At 39.8% G+C, this 21339-nt stretch overlaps 1 protein-coding gene across 1 annotated transcript in view; it reads left to right on the top strand.

Annotated features, from left to right (window-relative positions):
• LOC104579616 (dystonin-like) overlaps window positions 1–21339 on the top strand; it is a gene marked incomplete at its 5' end in the record, with an annotated part of 125125 nt that overhangs the window by 71597 nt on the left and 32189 nt on the right. Inside the window, 13 exons of the mRNA XM_088538358.1 lie at window positions 3169–3288; window positions 3460–3567; window positions 4633–4851; window positions 7131–7334; window positions 9240–9471; window positions 9809–10035; window positions 10669–10791; window positions 11512–11613; window positions 13276–13377; window positions 14571–14744; window positions 15435–15590; window positions 17718–17915; window positions 18400–18528. Coding sequence (XP_088394484.1) covers window positions 3169–3288; window positions 3460–3567; window positions 4633–4851; window positions 7131–7334; window positions 9240–9471; window positions 9809–10035; window positions 10669–10791; window positions 11512–11613; window positions 13276–13377; window positions 14571–14744; window positions 15435–15590; window positions 17718–17915; window positions 18400–18528 — 2094 coding nt within the window. The remainder of the gene's footprint in view (window positions 1–3168; window positions 3289–3459; window positions 3568–4632; window positions 4852–7130; window positions 7335–9239; window positions 9472–9808; window positions 10036–10668; window positions 10792–11511; window positions 11614–13275; window positions 13378–14570; window positions 14745–15434; window positions 15591–17717; window positions 17916–18399; window positions 18529–21339) is intronic.

Genomic DNA, 21339 nt, shown 5'->3' with positions numbered 1-21339 from the left:
CTCTTTGCTTTCCACAGCTGAGAGCTGGATCATGATCAGGCTGTACTGAAGAGCTGAACTAACAGCTGCTTGTATACCCATCCACAACACTATTCCTCTTCAGGTGCAAAATTTCAGCTATCAAATACATGAAGGTTTCTAAACCTGCGCATACACAAACAGATGAATATATAAGGGTATGCTTTGGTAGTCTCATTTCATCACTAAATTGTCCCATATTTAAGCTCTATGTTTACAATTTAATATGGAGATACAATTTTCCGGTGCCTGCCTACAGTTCAGGCATAAAAATACCAATAGAGACTTTTGTTTCAGCTAATAGTTCCCATAAAGAGCTATAGTGGGACGAGCAGAAAGCATGTATGACACTGACTAAAGCCAACTAAAAGAGGCTGACAGCAACTCAGATCTGCCTATAACCGAGGATAAAAAGTTTAACTTTTTAAGGGGTTTGCCGTGAATATTATCTTATTTCATTAAGCAAATCCTTAAGAACAATGGGGTTTTTTCTAGTGATCAATAAGGTGAGAGAGGAGAGTGCATGTTGGCTCTGCTCCAACTCTTCCCAATTACTTAGATTAAGAGGTTGCATCTCCAGGCGCCCCTTGAACAGGTTCAAGTCCTGGCAGGCAAGTCCCAGCGCTGCTGCAGTGCTGGTTAGTGTTGCAAGGCCTCGTTGCTTCCCAGCCCTAGCTCTCCCTTCAGCTCTCTGCAAACCTCTGGTGTTTGCTCTGCCCCATGGTAAATACCAAGCAGCTGAACCCATTTCCAATAAAGGAGAAGCTGCTTTGCATTTAGCAAAAATAATTAAAAAAAGACATGCAAAAATAAAAAAGATATTATGGGGGGAGCTAGTGCTTTATGTGCTTATGCTGTGGCAACTCGTCCAAGGTGACAAATGTGGTCAGGTATGTGAAGGGGCAAGAATGTGGTTTCACTTTGTGGACAGGAGCTTGAAGACGTTATAGACAAAGTGACGTCGTGTTTTTGAGCTACATGGGTAAAATGCTCCCAGCCCAGCAGAGTTATCCTAGGGATTACTTCACCTGTGCATGTTTTTATCTTCATTTCTCAGTATTGCAGGTCCGTGTGTTGCCTTAGTGCCAGGAGTGCTACGCAGAGACAGGGGGCAGGCAGGTTACATGCTGTTCTTCGTCCGAAGGCAGCCCAGAGAGGGCTTTGCAGAGCATTCACAGAGGGTTCACAGGTCGCAGCCCTTCCTGGTTGGAAGAAGTAGTACAGTGAAGTGTGGCCATTTAAACTGGGTGGAAGCGTCAGTGATGTCCCAGGGGCTCAAGGGAAGTTCAGGGCTCATGAATAGACCAATGAAGCATAATGGTAATAAAATACTGGTAATAAAATTGCTGAGGCAGGGAGTACCAATTTTGTGTGTTTTACTCCTTGATGTATTACATGTACCCATCACAACTTAGAAATCCTGTTTCCTCAGTAAATGGAGTTGAGAGATCTGACTTCAGTGCTGCGGAACCTAAAAGAACCTAAAAACCTCCCATGCCTTGATTTTTTTGTCCAATATCAGGAAGTCACACTGCAGTTACCTTGTGCATTTAGCATATTTGGCATCTTGTTCATCTCATTTACTTGAGAAACAAGTAGATGGACTTCAGAAAATTTTGGTTGTGAAATGTTCTCATACAGAAATTAAGTACCACTGATGCCTGTGTTGGGCACAAATGTTCCAGTACTCATTGATTCACAACACACCTGTCTGTTAGGAAGTCACAGTATTTGGGAGGAAATTTGCCTTCTGTATTGTTTTAAATTAGGAATGACATCCAATGGAAAATAATGTTTGTGCTCTGTTTCTTGTAACAAATGGTTTAAATAAGACTGATAACGACTGACTCATAAAGAATGAAATCTCCAAACTACTACTTCTATTTTAGTGTGACTCATAATTAACCACTAAGACACGACTGATTTAGTGGCTCAGGCGAGATCCATCTGTTTTGCAGGAGCAAAGCTGTTGCACAGCCCCACACGGCCAGGCCGCCAGACCTAGAAGAGAAGGGAGACCGAGCGGCATGGTGTGATTTGTGAAGATAGTGTAGTTTTCAATAAGATGTGCGATAGGTTCTGACATACATAATGCATCGTGATGGACTTCAGAATAACTCCTAGACTTAATAATGTTCAGCTAGTTGCAGCTCGAGTTTGAGTTCTTTAAAAAGTAGTTCTTAATAGTTTCTTTCAGGAGCTTTTCCTGCATCTGAGTTTCCCGTATCGTAAATTGTTTTGGCTTAAAGTCCAAACTATTTAGTGATACAATATATGTGTGTACCCATAAATATATATATGTATGTGTGTGTATATATATTTATATATATATATCCAGATATATTTAAATTTACTCTTACTTTTCAGAAGAATTGGATCTTCTTGTATTTCTTTTCTCTTACTGTCCTTTACAAATTAGTAAGGAACAGATGCTCTAAATCCAAAATGCTCTAAGGTAGCTTTTAAGCCACCTAAGACATTACTTAATGGTAACGAAAACTCAGTCTTGTAAGGACTGGCTGTACTGAAATGCTCAAAAGCATTTTTGCATTTAATCTACAGTCTAGGTTTTGAATGAAATCCTGTGTTCTCTGAAGTAAGTGAGGTTCTTTTTCACTGACTTCAGTCGAACTGTGATTTTTGTTCCATTTTTATTATTTAATATCATAGCGGCTTTTCTGATTGAAAGGATATTACCACATAACTATTTCTTAGGGAAGTTACAACAGTAGCATTAATAATAAACATAATCATTGGACTATGTTTATGGAGATGGAAAAGATGTGTGAAAGTTGCATAAAATGAAAATAAACAATTAGTAAAATAAACAGTCTAGTAAAAATACTGAAAACCATTAATTTTCTCATGATGTCTGTTAGAGAAGTGTAGGCTTTGGAAAAAATATATTATACTTGCGTGTCTTTCTGCTCCTACTTTTCATGCTTATGAATTGAGCTGATTGTATTGAATCCCTCAGAACCATTATGGGCCCCGTATGTCATTTATATCACCACCTCATATGGAAAGGGAGCAGGTATCTTTCTTACAATTCAAAAGTATGCTTTTTAACTGTCTTAGACAATTTTGAAGCAGTTGTTCTGATTTCATGTCTATCGAATTGCTCAACTAATTAATGTCTCTCTCATTTAGTTTGATAAAGCAACTGAGGCCGAAATAGCCTGGGCTAAAAACACAATAAAGCAGCTGATGTCTCAGGGTGATATTAGGCTTGAGCGAGACCAGACCACTGCCCAGTTACAAGTTCAAAAGGTAAAAGAGATGCATTTCCAACTGTCATGGTAATTATTGGCCAGCACACTCTCCATCTTGCAAATGTACTGGCGTGATTTAATTTTCAATCCATCGTGATGCACGTCAAAAATAGTCTTTGCTTCATGTACTCAGTTTTTTATCACTGACCAGTTTTTATTGTGTTCCAAGGCGTTAACCATGGAGATTTTGAAGCACAAAGAATATGTAGATGATCTTGTGCAACGTGGGGATGGGATTATGGAAACCTGCACTAAAGAAGAGAAGAAGTCTGTGAAGGTAAAGTTCTATAAACAGCAGCTACAGCAGTGGGTCTGAAGACAGTATGTGAAGTAGAAGGGTTCTTGTAGTCTATCATTTTAAATATTAATGAAAAAGCATTAATTATGGAAGCTTCTGGATGTGTGTGTGTGTGTTTATTATATATATATATATATAAAATCACACACACATATGTATTTATACACATACACACACACAGAAAACTGGTTTTTTTTCCTGTTGACATTGAAGACCCTTCACTAGGTTATGGTGAACCTGGGTGTTTGTGCACTGTGTGTTGCTTTGGCCCTGCCAGTGACATTCCTCCTTGAATACTAGGACTTTGCTACTTGTAAAAAGATTTTGGCTTATTCTGCCAAAGGCAAATTCTCTACCTCACATTAAATGGCTTGTTTATATGTCTTTTTTTTTCCAAGACTAGCATTTATGTCCAATGCCACATACAATATTTTCAAAAAAGAAAATGATAGCATGGGCAGCTTTCCATAATAAAAATGTATAGCTAGTTGATAGTCATTTTTATTATCATATGTCCAAAGAATGATGTTTTGCAATATTTAAACCTTGTAGTTCTGTCATATTATTAATGGCAGTACTGTACACCCTATTCTCTCATCACATCTTCAACAAACAGATTTTGTTTCACTATTCATGATGCTTTGATTCAGAAATGCTGCAGAAGACTCACTTTCTGTCCAGTATCCCTGCAGATGAGTATTTCAGTACAGAACCAGGGCTGAGATCTGCAGTCAAACAATTTGCAGCTTAAATAGTGTCCTGCGAATAAAACATCCTATGTAAATATCAGACATTATTATGGGGAGAACACGTAAACTGGCCTTGATTACCTTAAAAGTACTCCGCCAAATTCAGATCTCTTGCTGTATTGATCCCATCCATTTTAAACCCCTGGAACTATAGAAGTGTTATAGAAACTAAAATCCAGGTGCTGTAGATGGAGCTAAGACCAGAGTCTGTTTAGCTATGAGAGTAACAGAGGTCTTACCAATACCTAGTATGTAAAGTTATGTATTGCTATTTTTTTTATATGTTATTTCATAGGAAAAAGTGGAAAACATGTTACAGACATTTGATAGACTCTTTAACATAAACTCCGAGAGAAACCTGCAGCTGGAGCGAGCTCAGTCCCTGGTTAACCAGTTTTGGGAGACTTACGAAGAATTTTGGCCATGGTTAATTGAAACAGAAAAGGTCATCTCTCAGCTTCCTGCCCCTGCCCTTGAATATGAAACTTTAAAGCAACAACAAGAAGAGCAACGGGTAAGAATTTTCCTGTTTTCTAAAAAAATAATGCATCACAAACTACGTAGTCATCTTCGAATTGTGCAGTACTCAGTTGAATGTTTAAAACCTGAGCCATGATACTTCTGTCAAAAAAAAGTTATTTAATGATGCAAAATATGTTTTAAAAATCATCCTATTTGCCAAACTCTGTATGCAGACAAGACTGTCTGGGGAAGACAGCAAACACCATTAAAAACATAAGAGCTTTAGGGAAAAAAAAAGTTTGCGATTGTAGTGAAGTATCTGGTCTTAACAAAAGTTAATAGCTTAAAAGTATGTTTAAAAGTTTCCTTAAGTGTCAGTGTTAGGGTACACCAGCCTCATAAACAGATAGGAAGGAGACTGGAAGCTGCAGCGAGAAACAAAAAGGGGTAAAGCAGGACAACGGGAGTACCTGCAGTGAGCGTGTTAAAAGTGAAACGTTGCCTGTGTGTACATCTGTGTGCAAGTATGCACATACATTGATATTATAAATGTCAGAAAATTTGGTATTTGATTTGCTGGTATGATAGAAGTTAGACTTTGCTGAGCCAAGAAGAGTAAGGGGGCAATAATTCAATGTTTCAATTCCAGCAAATCCCTTAGCAAATTGTCATGTAAAATATTTTTTAAAATAATTAGAAGAAATATTCACCTTAAAAATCATTAAGTAAGGGCTACCAAAAGTATGTTTCGTATGTTCCTTATGTACAGGTATGGCTACCTGTATATAAGGCCCACCATGAACAAGCATTTTCTGATGAGACTAGCTATATTATACGAGCTTTACAAAATACTTTCCATAGTCACCGTGACCAACCTCATTCTTGCTTGACTTACAGAATTGTTTCCCAAATTGTTCCCCATCCCCTTTAATCATTCTTCGTATGAGTTTCTGGTTTTCTGATTTCCCTGGGCTATGCCATTAGCTGGAGATTTGTTTGTTGAGTATGAGATTAATGTCAGGCAATTTTAGCAAGCAATATGATCTGAAATACTGGTTTACTAGAATTGTTTATTCAGTAGTTGGTCGTGGCAAAGACCAAATCATTTATAATTATATTAAAAAAAAAAAGTTGTTCTGAATGTGAGTAGACTTTTTTGTATTCACTTACATATCTTTTCACTTACCTGTTCACTTCTATATCTGTATATATTTACGGATTACTAACTTCATTCTGCCTGCAATTGCAACCTGCACAGAGCTGACTGTGTTAGTGACATGCAGTCAGTCTAGCTGGAATTTACCCTTGGGCAGGTTACTGACAATAGGTTTGTATCTAGAAATGGGGACTCTCTGGCCTTGTGTGAAGTGATCTGTTAGTGAACAGAAATAAAACACATAAAATGATTTTCTGAAAACTTTGAAACATTTCTGGCTTTATTCTTTCCTCTTCTAAACAACTTCATTTTTCCTGTCGCGACATGAACAGGTAGAATTCCTTTCTCAGTACATATGTAGAGACAGTTTTCCTTGTATTTTCATTGCTTTTTTTTGTCATCAGAGGACAGTGGACAATCATGGTCACTGTTCTTTCAGTCTTCTCTTCTGGAGCATCTAAACAAGCTACCAGACTGAATAAAAGAGGATTTATTTATACTTGGACTGATTCAAGGCCCCTTCTGAGCCCTCATTAATTTAAACAAAGCCTGAGCTAGGAGGAGCAGAGCATCTCTCTGCTCTGGCCTCTCCTGCTCCTGCACGACTGCTGTAGGATAGATGTCTCACTGCCCTGGGAGGGAGAAGGCCCCACCAGGATAGGGATGAACGGTGGAAGCAAATCAAACTGGCAGGAAAGACTGGGATACTCCCAAGTTTTCGCCTTTGTCACATCCGCTGGTAAAAGCAAATGGAAGTGAGGTACTCGAAGAAGTATTGAGCATGAAGGGGATGTGTCTGAAGGTGTTCCACAGCTGTCTGGAGTCCTGTTGCCACTTCTGTCACTATGAGGGCTAAAAATGACAGGGAGTGCCCCTTGCCAGTGGCGTATACACAGTTAGCCTCTTTCCTGTCGTGTGCTCTGCAGGTCTGTTGCCTAGACCTTTCCCATATGTCTTTAACTGTGGTGCTTTACAACTGGAGAGCCGCCAGTGTTGGAAAGGGAGCCGTCACTGGCAGAGCAAGCACTGCCTGTACTTGTTATTATTTGTGCTGTACATTAGGACCAAGGGTGTGTGTTTGGAATTGCTCACCAGCTGGGTGTATTAGGAGTGCGGACAGCTGTAGCACAATGGTGCAAGCATGAGAAACTGATAAGTTGTTTGGTTTGTTACAGCAACTGCGTGAGCTGATTGCGGAGCACAAGCCCCATATGGATAAAATGAACAAAACGGGGCCCCAGTTGTTGGAGTTGAGCCCAGCTGAAGGCTTCTTTATCCAAGAGAACTACACGAAAGCTGACTACCTTTACAACAAAATTAAGGAAGATGTCAAAAAGCGAGCGCTGGCGCTGGATGAAGCCATTTCTCAGTGCGCCCAGGTATCTATTTAAGTTTGAAGTGTAGTTGGATTCATTCAGATGGAAAGATACGCCGACTTTGTTGTCATCTCACGTGTATATATCAAGACTAACTGCTGACTTATCTAAATTTTTCAACCAAGTGGTCTGTGAATGTTCCTATCACTACTGATGGTCTTGGTTTTCTAGCAGTCAAGGGGCTCTAGTTTTATACATTGATCAATATTGTGATTCTGCTGCATTTGCAAAATGTTCTTTCAAGCTATTATTTTGAAGCTGAAAAGGGAACAGCTATATATATCACTTCATAGAATCATAGAATCATAGAATCATAGAATGCTTAGGGTTGGAAGGGACCTCTAGAGATCATCTAGTCCAACCCCCCTGCATACGCAGGGACACCTAGAGCACGTGGCACAGGACTGCGTCCAAACGGGTTTTGAAGATCTCCAGAGAAGGAGACTCCACAACCTCTCTGGGCAGCCTGTTCCAGTGCTCTGTCACCCTCACTGTTAAGAAATTTTTCCTTAAGTTCCTATGGAATTTTTGATGTTTCAGTTTCCGGCCATTTCCTCTAGTCCTATCAGTGGCCACCACTGAAAAGAGGCCATCCCCGTCCTCTGCACTCCCTCCCTTGAGGTATTTATATACACTGATTAGATCCCCTCTCAGCCTTCTCTTCTCCAGGCTGAACAGGCCCAGCTCCCTCAGCCTCTCCTCATAGGGCAGATGTTCCAGGCCCCTGATCATCCTTGTAGCCCTGCGCTGGACTCTCTCTTCCACATACCCATATCTAGAACTTGGCAACTTTAGGTACAGCCTTTTACCAGTGGAACTAGAGAGTTCCTGATCAGGGTTAGCAGTAGTTTATCATTAACATTTCATTATAAATGCCCAGGAACTTATAATGTAGATAGATGCCTGAACAGGCATGTGCGTTTCACAAACCAGCCCTGCAAACTAGACTTCACAAAATGTCATCATAAGCGTAGAATTGAGACCAAGTCCATAAAAGTTGCCTATGTGAAGTGCATCATCCAAGGCACGAATCTCAGTTCAATCTCTGTTGTGTATCAAGTAGCTCTGCTTTGCTGTGCTCTTTCTAGCACCTTTCCCAAGTGCAAAGGCAAGAGCTCTTGGTAGATCCTGGTGGATCATATGCTTTACCCACAGTTATTAATTTCCATAATGTGACACCAGCATGATGTTGAGTCATTTGTTGCAATTTGTACAGATCCAAAGGCATATATTAGAGCTTAACTTTGGGCCTGTGCCAAGGGATGAACCATGTTGACACAACTGTAATTGAGTATCTAGGCACCTGGGCTCAGAGTCAAAGGTGGGTGGATGTAATAGACACTATAGGGTACTTTTGGATGCAGGAGATAATGTGCCTTTACAGCACTAACCAGCACTACCTGGGCAGTAGCAAGTGTCTTTTTGAATGACCTTCTATCTTAAATTTTAATCCCTGTTTAGATTCAGTATGTTGGTCATGGTATGAGAATTGTACTCAGTATATATTTTTTGGCCTTGTATTTCATATTAAGGTAAATACCTTTATAAACTTATGAAATTGGAAAGCTGTGACTCTCCAAAACACAACACAAAGCTGTCTATTAGCTATGCAAGGCTATATGCACATAAATGCTGCTACATGTAAATTATCTTTTGATGGAGTATAATGGGAGTAAACCCAGACTTCAAAGCAAAGCTCCATAGCTCTTAAACCTGAGAAGAAGTATCAATTTGCAAGATCATCTTCATAATTTAGAAGAGTGGAAGAACCACAAGGGGCATTCTAATGTGTTTAGAGATGATAATATTATTTTTAAGTACTTCTTTTTTTCCAAGATAGCTTTGAGATGCATTTTAAAATCTTCTTTTTTTTTCTGTTCATTCTGCTCCTCCTTTCTGCTCTCGCAGTTCCATGACAAAATAAATGCAACGCTTGAGAGCCTGAAGCGCATAGTGGAACGCCTGAGTCAGCCCCCTTCCATCTCAGCAGAGGTTGAGAAGATTAAAGAGCAGATCAGTGAAAACAAGAATGTGTCAATGGATCTGGAGAAACTTCAGCCAGTGTATGAGACGCTTAAAAAGCGAGGGGAGGAAATGATTGCTCGCTCAAAAGGAGCTGATAAGGATATATCTGCTAAAGGTAGTAAATTGAGGGAAGTTTTGTGTAGCTGAAATACAGCGAGCTGCAGTATATAACTATCTTCATTTTTTACTACTGATCTGGGGGTTGTATTCTTCTGGAGAAGCTGCTGAAGCAAGGCACTAGTTTAATAATTCCTCCTGCGTGTGAACTCTGTTTTATTTTTAAAGGCCTTATTGATTGTTTCCCCTTAGCATTATGGAGAGCCCTTAACATTATGGAAAGGAACAATCTAGTGTCGGAGCTTTAAAATGTGTGCATACATACAACTGTTTCTGTTGTAGAACTGTGGAGATATTTGTGGCCAAGGTAGTAAACTAGTTCCTTTTTTGTTTAGCTGTTCAAGATAAACTGGACCAAATGGCCTTAACTTGGGAAGACATCCTGACATTGACTGAGGAAAGAGAAGCCAAATTGCTGGATGCAATGGAACTAGCTGAGAAGTTTTGGTGTGATCACACGGCTCTTGTCGCTACTATCAAAGACACTCACGACTTCATTCGGGGACTGGAGGGACCCGGAGTCGACCCGTCTGTCGTCAAGCAACAGCAAGAAGCTGCAGAGGTCGGTAGGAAGTGTTTGCTCGACCTCAAGTATTTTATTTTCAGTACGCAGGGATAATTGGGTAGAAATTTACTGTAATAACTATCTGAGGAGCCTGTGGCAAATGATGTGTATCAGTGCTTAATTGCACTGAGCATGCAACTTATGCCTGTCATTATATTTACATATTTGTTTATAAACATATGTATAATAGGCATGTTATACGGATTTTTTGTAGTCGTACATGTTTTAGATTCCTTGAGTAATACGTAACATCCGAATGAAAGACATACTGATGTGTGTATTATGCTCTGAGCCTCTAATTATTTATACTGATAGTTAAGGATTTGAAAGTACAAAAGTAATCTTTGAGAAAGAAAACATTGTGATTAAAGAAATTTAATTTAAGGCTTCCTATTTATTTTGTCATCTCATAAAATGACATCATAAGCCATTGGTATAATTCAGACAGATGTCAGTTGGTTCCCCTCTGCCATTGGCAAGGGCTGCTTACCTCTTAAGAGCCAGTTTTAAGTCCAGGTGATTTTAAAGAAAACAAAAGCCAAAGCCTGAAGTGTTCTATTGTAAAAGCAAGATGTATGTAAATGACTAAATTTAGTTTTAACAGCTTTGGATTTTTTTTTCTCCTTCTAGGCTGCTAAAGAAGAAATCGATGGACTGCAGGAAGATGTAGAAGCAGTTGTGAACCTTGGCTCTGAACTTATAGCTGCTTGTGGAGAGCCTGATAAACCTATTGTCAACAAGAGTATAGATGAGGTATGGGAAATAGAGATGCTTAAATTTCTTCTGTTAGGTGTTTGTACAGCTGAAATTGGTATTTTCTCCCAAATATTTTGAAAGTAAAGGAAAAAATGGGGAAGGGGGCAGTAAGGGGAGAGGAAGAAAAAAAGTAAGGTATCTCTGAAGCCTTTGTGTTCAAGTTTGCCATTTACTTAAATAAATCTTGACTCAGATTTGATTACTATGTATAGACAATTTGATTTGATTTGATTTTTTTTTTTAGTTTTTGTAAGGGATGGTGAAAGTATTCACCAATTAGCAGAATAGACTAATAGAATAGAATAGAACTGTGCCAAAGTAACACTGGGTTTCAGATATATCTAGTTGATGCCGTGAGACACCTTAACTGAGCCAGTCCTGTTGGGATGTGTGCGCAGTGCTTGTTCAGCTCTTCAAGCTTCTTCATTATAATGATGCAGCTCTACAGCAGTTCCTCACAGTGTTTCCCATGCTAACTGCAACCTCAATGTTAATGAAAATACTCAGTAATCAGTAGTGAAGCTCACAGCTTCTGTAATCCAGAACTTTTAATATATTCTGCGGAAATTACTAAGAAGAGAATAAGAGTTTTAATGTGGAATGACTATGAAATGTGCTTAATTTATTGTGTTAGTGATTGGTGAATAGTTAGTGAACGCAAATTATACTGCAGTAAAATTCAATTTGGCCACGGGAGTAAACTGCGTTTATTTGCAGCTGTATTCTGCCTGGGATGTCTTAAACAAAGCATGGAAGGAGCGAGTGGACAAGCTTGCAGAAGCAATGCAGGCTGCTGTCCAGTACCAGGATGGACTGCAGGTAAGCGGGGATGAAACCGCTAACTCAGCCCGGAGTCAGCAGCATTTAGGGCTGTTTGTATTTTTGAAAAGTTCTGCAGTTGGGTACGTGAAAGGCAATACCTCACTCTGTAGCAAGTATTTCCGTCAGCAGACGTGTTTTGGGGGCGGGGATGGTAGCAGCACCACACAAATGCATGGTAATCCTGCTCACCTTTTCTGTTGGTACTCGGTACTTTACTTGGTTTGAAGATAACAGGATACTGGTCTAGGTACTCACTTTCAGCCATTTTTTTGGGCAGAGGACCAAGTCATGTAATCTTAACTTTACTGAAATATTTTAGCAGTCAGTTAAGTAAACAAACTTCAGTATTTGCAACCAACAAACAAGAAGTATTAGTAATATATTTTAGGACCACTGTGCAAATGTGTAGTATAATTCATCCAATCCTAGTACTTGAGAAGATTATTATTTTTTTAATCTGTAGATAAATTCCCCAGCAGTTTCTTAAGATATTTTTGCACTGTATGTGTTGTGTTCTATTAATGAATGGTTGGAAGATTGAAACATTTGAAGAGATTTCAAAACATTAAATTTTGCCGAAGTTGTTTTTTTTTGCCTTTGGCTGAGTGAAATTGTTGTCTTTCTTGATTCCTTAAATATTTTAAAATTGCAGTTTCACCGGTCACTGGCACAAGTTGCTAGTGTACTCTGTGAAGTTCAAAACGTTCCTTAGTAACAATGCACCGGGGCTGTGTTCCAGGGCACCTCACTGTATATTTTTCTAGGGAGTCTTCCATGGCCCTTCGAGTGAGGACGGTGTTGAACTGCCTCCTCGTGCTCCCTGCAGTGAGAACCATGCAAAGCGCAGCGCCCAGGTTGTCAGCCGCCCCGGCTGCCTGCCTGCTCCTGCTGAGCTCCTTGCGGGTAGTTCCCCTCTCCCTGGGGAGCTGGGCAGCAGCAGGCAGCTCCGCCAGGCCCTCCTGCCTCGCCAGTGGGCCCAGGGAGAGGGTCTAGCTGAGGGATTCCTTCCCCTCTGCAATTCCCTGGGTTGCAGCAGGAGCTGCTAAGCTGTAAGCAGAGTATCCTTGAGGTTGTTCTGCGCTGCTTCAGGAACAAAACAGCTACTAGAGCAGCCTCAGGAGGAGGGAAACTTCATTGGAACTGCATGATCCTCCTGAGGTGCAGCCCAGCTCAGTCATGGTCCTTCGCTGCCTGGTGAGAACCGAATGGGCCTCCTCCCATATTCCTTGTGCAGCTAACATTGCCCTGCAGTGGAAGCTTGCTTGCTGATGATGTTTAATCATCATTCTGCTATAGAATCATTTTTCAGCTTGGCTCTGAAAGTCTGTGAAATAGTGAATTTGTTCTGTGTTTTTAGGATACTTGAGAAGTCAAGTGCTACTCAGTATGAATAGGACAGGCAGAATATTGCAGCTAAGAAAGGTTCAGTCTTTCAGCTCTTGTAGCTATTACATGGCATACTTAAGTGTATTTGTGATTTCAACCCCTGTGTCATCAAGAACCTAGCTTTCCTTGGAAAAAAGCTCTTTTTTTTTTTTTTTTTTTAAGCAGGTAGCACTGTTGTTCTCTGCAGCAAAAAGAAATCTGATGCTTTACATAAAACAGGTTTGAATACTGTTCTGCTCTTCTCACACTGGAATTTCATATTTTGACTTTCAGGCTATATTTGACTGGATAGACATTGCTGTCAGCAAGTTAGCAGCCATGTCTCCAGTTGGAACAGATCTGGAAACAGTGAAGCAGCAAACTGAGGAACTTAAGGTATGAACTAGCTATATATTTCATTTATACTTTTTTATCTGACTACATTTTCTGTATTATTTGGTATTTTTCTGTATTTTTCAAGCATCAAAGCAATTTTCATTTTCAATTTTTAGTAGGAAGAATCTGTGTGAAAATTTCAAAATATATTTCATTGCAGACTTTTCCTTTTAAAATGTATGGCATTGATTTTGGCGAGACTGTGTTTTATTCTGTGAATATGTTCTGATAGCTGAAAAACACTTGCAGTTTCTCGTCTTCTCTTTCAAAGGTTATGAAGAGGATTCTTCTGTCATGACCTGTCATGTCATTTTTTCTTGTGCCCAACATTTGCAGCTTTCTTGAGACACTTTGAAAATATCCCCAAAGCTTTTCACTTCTGTCACTATAGGTTCTATTTAACTGCTCAAAGGGTCATATATGTTCTTCCCAGTAGATCCAGTCAGCTGTAAATCTAGATCTCAGGTTAACCTAGAAACCTTTTGCTATGGATCTGTGGCTGGGTATGCTTCTGGCATTGGTACGCTATTATACATATTTTAAATAAAAGCAGAGACATGTAGATCAAGTGGAAGCCCTTGGTTTTCTTCCTGGCTTGTACATTCTCTTCCTGTCTGTGGGCAGGTTGTTCAATCTATTTTTATAGTGCAACTTCATATGAATATTAATGACTTATCTTATAAAGGTCAGAATAAGAATGCACGTATGCAGCTTGTATTCAGGCTGCTGCCAAAGGTGCCTTTATAGGAGGGTGCTTTGCCCTAAGAAAATTTGCTCTTCGATCTTTTGAAGAATAATCCTATGAGAAGTCCAGAGTACTATATTATCACAACCACAAGAGCTGCAAATTACTCAAGTTCTATTCAGCCTTTGTTACAAACCAGAGAGATCTTTAGAGAGTCATCGTACAATTAGCATCTGCCTTTACCATCCTCTGTTCACAATTAGCAATTTCTGATGGAATAGTGAGACATTATTGCATATTTTCAATGATTTGAGATTGTCTGGGTTATTAGTGCTTTGCATGCATTATGACCCAGGAAATACATCTATACACCAGTATTAAAGAAAACCCAACATTTATGAAAGCTGACAATGCTGCATTAGTATTGTAAGCGTTACTATACTGTGCTACATCCAAAATGGTCATTACTTGTGGTATATTTACTTGTATTTTTTTCTATTTGTCATAGCAATTTAAGACAGAAGCTTATCAGCAGCAGATAGAAATGGAAAGACTGAACCACCAGGCAGAACTGCTGCTGAAGAAGGTAACAAATGAAAGTGACAGTCACACAGTTCAAGACCCTCTCTCGGAGCTCAAACTACTGTGGGATAAACTAGAAGAACAAATTATCAATAGGCAGGTAAGTAAACTTGAAAGGGAGGGCTTTATTCATGGCTTAGATGTTCAAGGAAAGATGTTCTTTCATGATTTTAAACCCTTGGCAGCATTTTTGTGTCACTTCCTCAATCCGCAGTGTCACATCAAATCATTTCACGTTGTGGTTTTTTTTTTTTATGAAGTCTTAAGCAGTTAAACACACACTTATATGTACAAAATCATCATCAACTGCTGAGCGGGCCTCGTTCTCTTAAAAACTTAAACTATTTCATGCTGTTTCCAAACTAGTTATCAAAGCAAAACAGAGGTATTTAAAGATGCTGTGCTTTGAAGTGTATTTCTTTCTCAACTGACTCAGTTCACTGCAAAGAAACAGCTTTAAAGAGTTCAGACACCAAGTTGCATTTCTGTTAACATTATACCTCAGATGATGAAAACTACTACCATATTTCTGAGGAGCGAATCTGCCAACTCTATGAGATCTCTGATGGTGAGGAATTTAGGCCGGTTTGTAAGTAAGCCTGGTTTACAATGGAAGTGCTAATTCAGCTCTAACTGCAGAGGCAGTTTCTCTGGTAACTGCTTCTCTGTGTTTTGTGCTCTCAGATTCGTGAACCTCATTCAGTGAATGAAGCAACTAGTGCTAACTTAAGTCAATTCAGTGGCACTGTGAAGCCATTTTGTTGTTAACTTTATTTTATTTTCACTGTAGCACAAGCTGGAGGGTGCCTTGCTCGCCTTGGGGCAGTTCCAGCATGCCCTGGATGAGTTACTGACGTGGCTGACGCATACAGAGGAGTTGCTGAATGAACAGAAACCTGCGGGTGGAGACCCCAAGGCTATTGAAATCGAACTTGCCAAACATCATGTATGTAATTATACTGAATATTAACTGAAACATTTTTTGATGTTTATCTTACTGATGAGTGTTGTTATAAAACTGGATACTTGATATATAATTCTCTGTGGAGAATTTCAAGGTGCAGATTATGGCTGAAATGCACAGTTGGAAGTGAATATCTTTCCTCTTGCTCCTCTGTATTTCCTCCTTCCTTGCATGTACCAAGCAACTGGCATAGCCTTTATTGAAAAAGAGCAGCTCACTGGTCTTCACATTTGTTTGACCCAGGAAGCTCTAAAGTCATCGTAGCTGCTATTCTCCCTGAAGCCATAAACTCCCTGGTTAGTTCTGCTTGGGCCAGGGCTTGCAGAATGCACTTAAACATTTAAACAGCTGGGCTTCTTGTTTCTGAATTTGCTTCTCAGAGGAAAAGCAATTTGCTATGAAAATTGGCCAAACTGTGCCTCAGTCATGACCAACTAAAAAGAGGTGCTGCTCTCAAATTCTCAGCAAGCTATAGGGGTAACCCTGCCTTCATCTTTATGTCTTTCTAAATTACAATGTAGGTTTTGTAATTACTTTTAATAACTAGTGTGCCTTTGGAGTCCATGGAAGAAGAGAGCTTCTCCTTTATTTTGAAGGGTATCTTCCAAGAGGGAGACTTCTTGTCTGCCTGTTTGTGTGGCTGTTGATGATGAGGTGGCTTCTTTTTAGGGCTGAAGATTTCCAACTAGCCTCATAATTCTTCTCCTTTCCTTTAAATCCGCCATTTAAATTTCATCTTGTATATCATGTGAAAAAAATATCCTTGTTCAGAGTTCCTCTTGGATTTAGAGAGAATAGATTGACAGCATAAAAATACCTACACATTTTGTTGTCTGTGTTAATGCAGTTTTACAGCTTTTCTGTAGCTTTGGGACCTCCTGTGTATTCAGCAGGAACTTGAGCAGATTAAAATATGTACTTGCCCTTTGTGCCTACTGTTAGAAACCTACCTTTAGAAACAAAATCACCAACCCAGCACCACTCTGTGGCACCCTTATGGTCTTGGTGAACACAAGTGTTTTACTACTGAAGAACGTCTAGACACGGCTGATTACTTCTCCCACCTAGGGTGCTGAAGGAGTTCAGCAAACACACGAACCAGTCTATTTCCTTTTCACAAAGCAGAGTGTATAGGTTAGAAAGTTCACACAGTGGCACTTCCTCTGGTAGCCTGGAAAAACATCCATCTCTTCAAAAATTTCAGAAAGAATAAACTTTTTTTTCAGGGAGCCTCAGCAGGAAGGAAGGAAGAAAATGCATCTGTTTCTGTGAATGACTTTTTCAATTGGGAGAGGAAAATAACTAAGATCTTTAGTGCTTAGGCTAGAAGAAATAATACAATGTGATGCATTTTCTGCATGTGAGGACTACCTGTAACTCCATATTTAGTCAAATGCTATTTTATTTAAAAGCCCCTTTGGAGATAAGTTTATGTTTTCTTTTCCATATGCTAGCATCCTGAGGGAAAGGAGTTTGAAACACACCTCCTGAAGACAGCTGTCCTACACTTGAATTTTTCAGACGGGGTTTATTATTCCCTCTTAACCTTTCTTTTTGCAGATCCCATTTTTGATTTTAGGCTTTGATTTTAAAGCCTTACCTTAATCTTTTTAAAATCTTTCTGAAAACAGCATCCTTTCCCCCAAAGTGCTTATTGCTCATTACGGTTCTTTTGTGGTTCATGGGAATGAGTTTTTAACCAGCTGCGAGGAGATTTTATGGTGTTAGCTTTGCAGTCCTTTTACCCTACTGCTCCGTGAGTAACGAGCAATACTGTATGGAACACTGTTTGCACACCCTACTCTCTAAATAAAAGTGTTATGAAAGAAAAGTATGTAGTTAAGTTCAGTGAAGTTATAGTAGATATCTCAGACATGGTTCTTCTCTAGCAGTACCAGAAACCTTTCACAATTGCACAGTATTATTGGGAAAGAATATATTGCTTTTACTAGATATAAAAGTGAAATATATCCTATTGGGTGTTAGTGCTTTTGTTTGAAGTGAGATAATTAATGCAGCATTAATTGCTAATAGCAGTGCAAATTTTAAACAGTAGCTCAAGTTAATGTAGTTACGAACGTGGCCGTAAATGTTGTATCCCAACTGTAGGTGCTACAGAACGATGTCTTAGCCCATCAGTCCACGGTGGAAGCTGTTACGAAAGCAGGAAAGGACTTGATTGAATCAAACGCTGTGGAAAAAGCAGGTAAACTACGGCACAAGTTGAAACTTCTGGATCAGCGCTGGCAAAACGTGCTGAAGAAAACAGAACGGAGGAAACAGCATCTGGACAAGGCCTTGATCCAGGTGAAAAGGAAATGGGCAAATAAAGAGATGACTCAGACAAAGGGCCTTTTAGCATGAAATCCCTAGATGTGTGTATTAGAAGTTGGCCTAAATCAAAAGCAAAATGCAGAACACCCATGAATTTAGGGAAGGTTTTGATCTGGCTGCATCTTTCACTGCTGGCCACTGTCTTTGGTAGTGCTGAACCAAGACTTCAGATTTTGGCATTTTAGAAGACTAGAAGTTCTGTACAGATACATTATTTGGTGAAAACATTGATCTCACAATGAGAAGGCTCATTTAGCCTTCTTTCATGAGTTCCTTTTTTGTTGTCGTTGTTGTTTTTATCTTTTGTATTGCATGCAACAAGTTTAAATTTTGTTTTGGAATTTCTGTTGATTATTGCAAATACCTGATTGAATCTGTTGGCAGTATGCTTCAGCCTGAGTTAATATTAGAATGGAAAACATTTAAGCAGGCTCTAAAATGCTACAATGTGATTTAGGCCCAAGGTTTCCATGGTGAGGTTGAAGATATGCAGCATTGGCTGACAGACACTGAACGTCCGCTGTTGGCATCAAGACCTGTTGGAGGTTTACCAGAAACAGCAAGGGAGCAGCTCAATGCCCATATGGTAAGTATCAGTGTTAGAACACTCTGCAAACTGCATTTCAGGGCTGACTATCCTCCATGAGTGTTTATGGTAAATACAGAGCATGCTCTATATACTCACAATGCCTGTGCAGTATCTTAAAACATTTTACTGGCCTTCAAACCAGAAACTGTTATTTGCAGTGTTGCAAAAGGAATAGTCTGGGAGAGGACCAAAGCTAAACTGCCGTTAAGACCGAGACAGAAATAAAAGATGTTTTTGCATCCTCGTTCACAGAAAGAAAAAGATCAAGTGTTTACAGTTTCTTCAGAGTGATTAGTGTTTTTCTCCCCTCTATCCCTGTAACTACATTTCTGCTTTTTCTGAGGTACAAAGATTAGTCTAAAAATGATCCACAGTCACTTGGAGAAGATCCTGAAATGAAGGAACTGATTCTCTCTGTTCTTTAACCAAAGCTGATTTTCTAATCAACAGAGACGTTAGAGGGCTCCTGGGTCATACAGTGAGTGTGATTTAATTAGAAATGGAAAGCTGGTCAGGCTGCCTCAGTTATTCCCTTCTTCCTCTTTAAGAAAAATGCTATGGATTTTTTTCCCCCCGCAGAGAACCATTGCGCTTGACCAAACCCACTGATTTCCTATCTTACCTCAAAGGAAAGCAGTCCATAGTGCTCCATTTATATACAACCATGCTGTGCTGTTAGGACTGGATACAAGCCCAGGTCCAGTGATCTGAACTCCTGACCCCTGGCTCAGATGCGAGAACCATATTTACTGAACTGTCCTTGAGTTCTGGCTTGCCTGACACAGTTTCCATTAGAACAGCCCGTTGTCATAGATTTGTAATCTTATTTTGGAATGACGCTGAAGGCTTTTACCCAAAAGTGCAGGGGTAGGTTGTGTTTATTTCAAAAGTTACCAGTAACATTCTCTTTGAGAGTAAAAAGCAGAGAACCTTACTTTTTTGGACAAAGAGTTCTTTCTTTCTTGCAATTTTAAAAATAGTTATGTGAAAAAGATGGAAAAAAAACCCTACAAATAGAACTTGCTGTTTTGAAAGCCCCTACGCCTTGATAACCTTTTCACCTTGTCTTAAGAAAAGAACTTTTTTTCAGATGAAGGGAGTTAAAAATAAAGGGAGAGTCAGTGGAGCTCATTCCATTTTATGTCATGTTTTTCGAATGAGATCAAGACAGAACAATTTTCCCTGGGAAGTTTCAGGCTTTGCTTTAGTTCATGCCTTTAGAGTGTCTATCAGTAAGTCATTTGCTAGTTTTATGACCTTTACATATTGATTAAAGAGTGTTTAAACTGAGTTTCATACCACAGTCAGTGTGAATGTCTTCCGGATAACATCTACTCTTTAGGTGGAAAGACTTCCTAACTGCACCTTGTACCAAGTTGTTACTGTACTGTGGGCTGTCACATACATAACTACAGACATTGGCTCATCATCTTTTAATGTGTATAAACCTTAAGGAAAAACCAAACAAGAAAAAAAAAAAAGGATTTGGTTAGAGTTTAGTTAAACCTCACCACATCCATGCATATCTATGTAAATTTTCAGTTTTTGGGCAGCTGAAAAGCTGAGGCCAGGTGTCATGCTGAATGCGACTGAGCTTGCAAACTTCCAGCTTGCCATTAAATGATCCAAAATGTGGTAATTTGTGAGGCGTGGCTAAAGAACAAAACTTTGCTCTGTGTTTGTTGTGCTTGTCATTGGAAATGATATGTTACCATCTCCTTGAGTCCAACATCTGTGTTACAGACAGGGGTAGAACAACCCCCAGTGGTCACCAGTTCACAGATGGGCTTGAGGCTGGGTAGCGCTTCCAGCTAAGCAGCTCCAGGAACACCAAGGATATGAAACAAAATTACAGGACACCCATAGCAAAGGGATTGAAAAGAGGCTTCCTTTCACCAGAAAGCATTTCATTTCTCTTAGATCCCAATTTCAAATGACTTGAATTCCTCCTGGCCTATTACGACTGTGATTTCCCTCCAGCATTAGCCCCAGGCCTGGCATCTCTGAGGGGTTAGTGCTGCACTGAAACACACGGCTCTGGGAACTCTGCCCAAACTCTCAGTGGGTTCCCAGGCACCTGGGGGCAGTTGTGGCATGGCAGCTGCCCAGAAAGTGGGATCTGGGCCCCCTTTCCCTGTGATTTCCCTCTGAGCTGGGAAAGATGAAGCTTTATATCCTGAGAAAAATGTTTTTTGAGAGGTTGGGAAAATAAGGAAGAGTAGGTGACAAAATGTTTTGTAGTCCCCAAGAAGGAAGGAAGGAAGGAAGGAGGCTTTGTGGCCTATGAAAATCTCAGCTCCTGCTCTGACCTGCTTCCTGCTGTCCCTCCTGGGGATCAAGGACAAGCCTGTGCCCAGGCTCTTCTACCCCAGAGACATTGTTGGCTTCAGGCTCCTTTCCTCAGAGCCAGAAGGGAAAGTCCCTGTTATGTACAGGACAATTATTCCTCATCTTTTTAAACATGTTGCTCATTTGGGCATCTGCACCAGCTTTGATGATGCATTTTGAATGGTCTGCTCTAAATTATGAAAATGTCCTTTTGAGTCAGAGGGAAATATGAGTGTTCCAGTTCTCTTGCCACCTCATATTTAACATGGTTGAAATAAAAGAATAGTTTATAGAACAGTTAACAGATAAAACTGCTTTTATACATTACTGCTGCATTATAGCATATAGGTTAAAATCTTCTGTGTACAGGCAAAGCCTTTAGTCCTGGTGCCTGGCAAGCGAAGGAAGATGCGGGCTAAACGAGAGACGATAAAGGAGCCCTCCCAGGTTGTCCCACCACTTTCTGACGATGTGTTGGAC

The sequence above is a fragment of the Tinamus guttatus genome, unplaced genomic scaffold (assembly GCF_059628265.1).
Source record: "Tinamus guttatus ecotype Peru unplaced genomic scaffold, ASM5962826v1 Tinamus_guttatus_pri_ptg001031l, whole genome shotgun sequence".
NCBI classification, from domain to species: Eukaryota; Metazoa; Chordata; class Aves; order Tinamiformes; family Tinamidae; genus Tinamus; species Tinamus guttatus.
The sequence above is the reverse complement of the archived record's forward strand: the minus strand, read 5'-3'. Positions and strand labels throughout refer to the sequence as shown.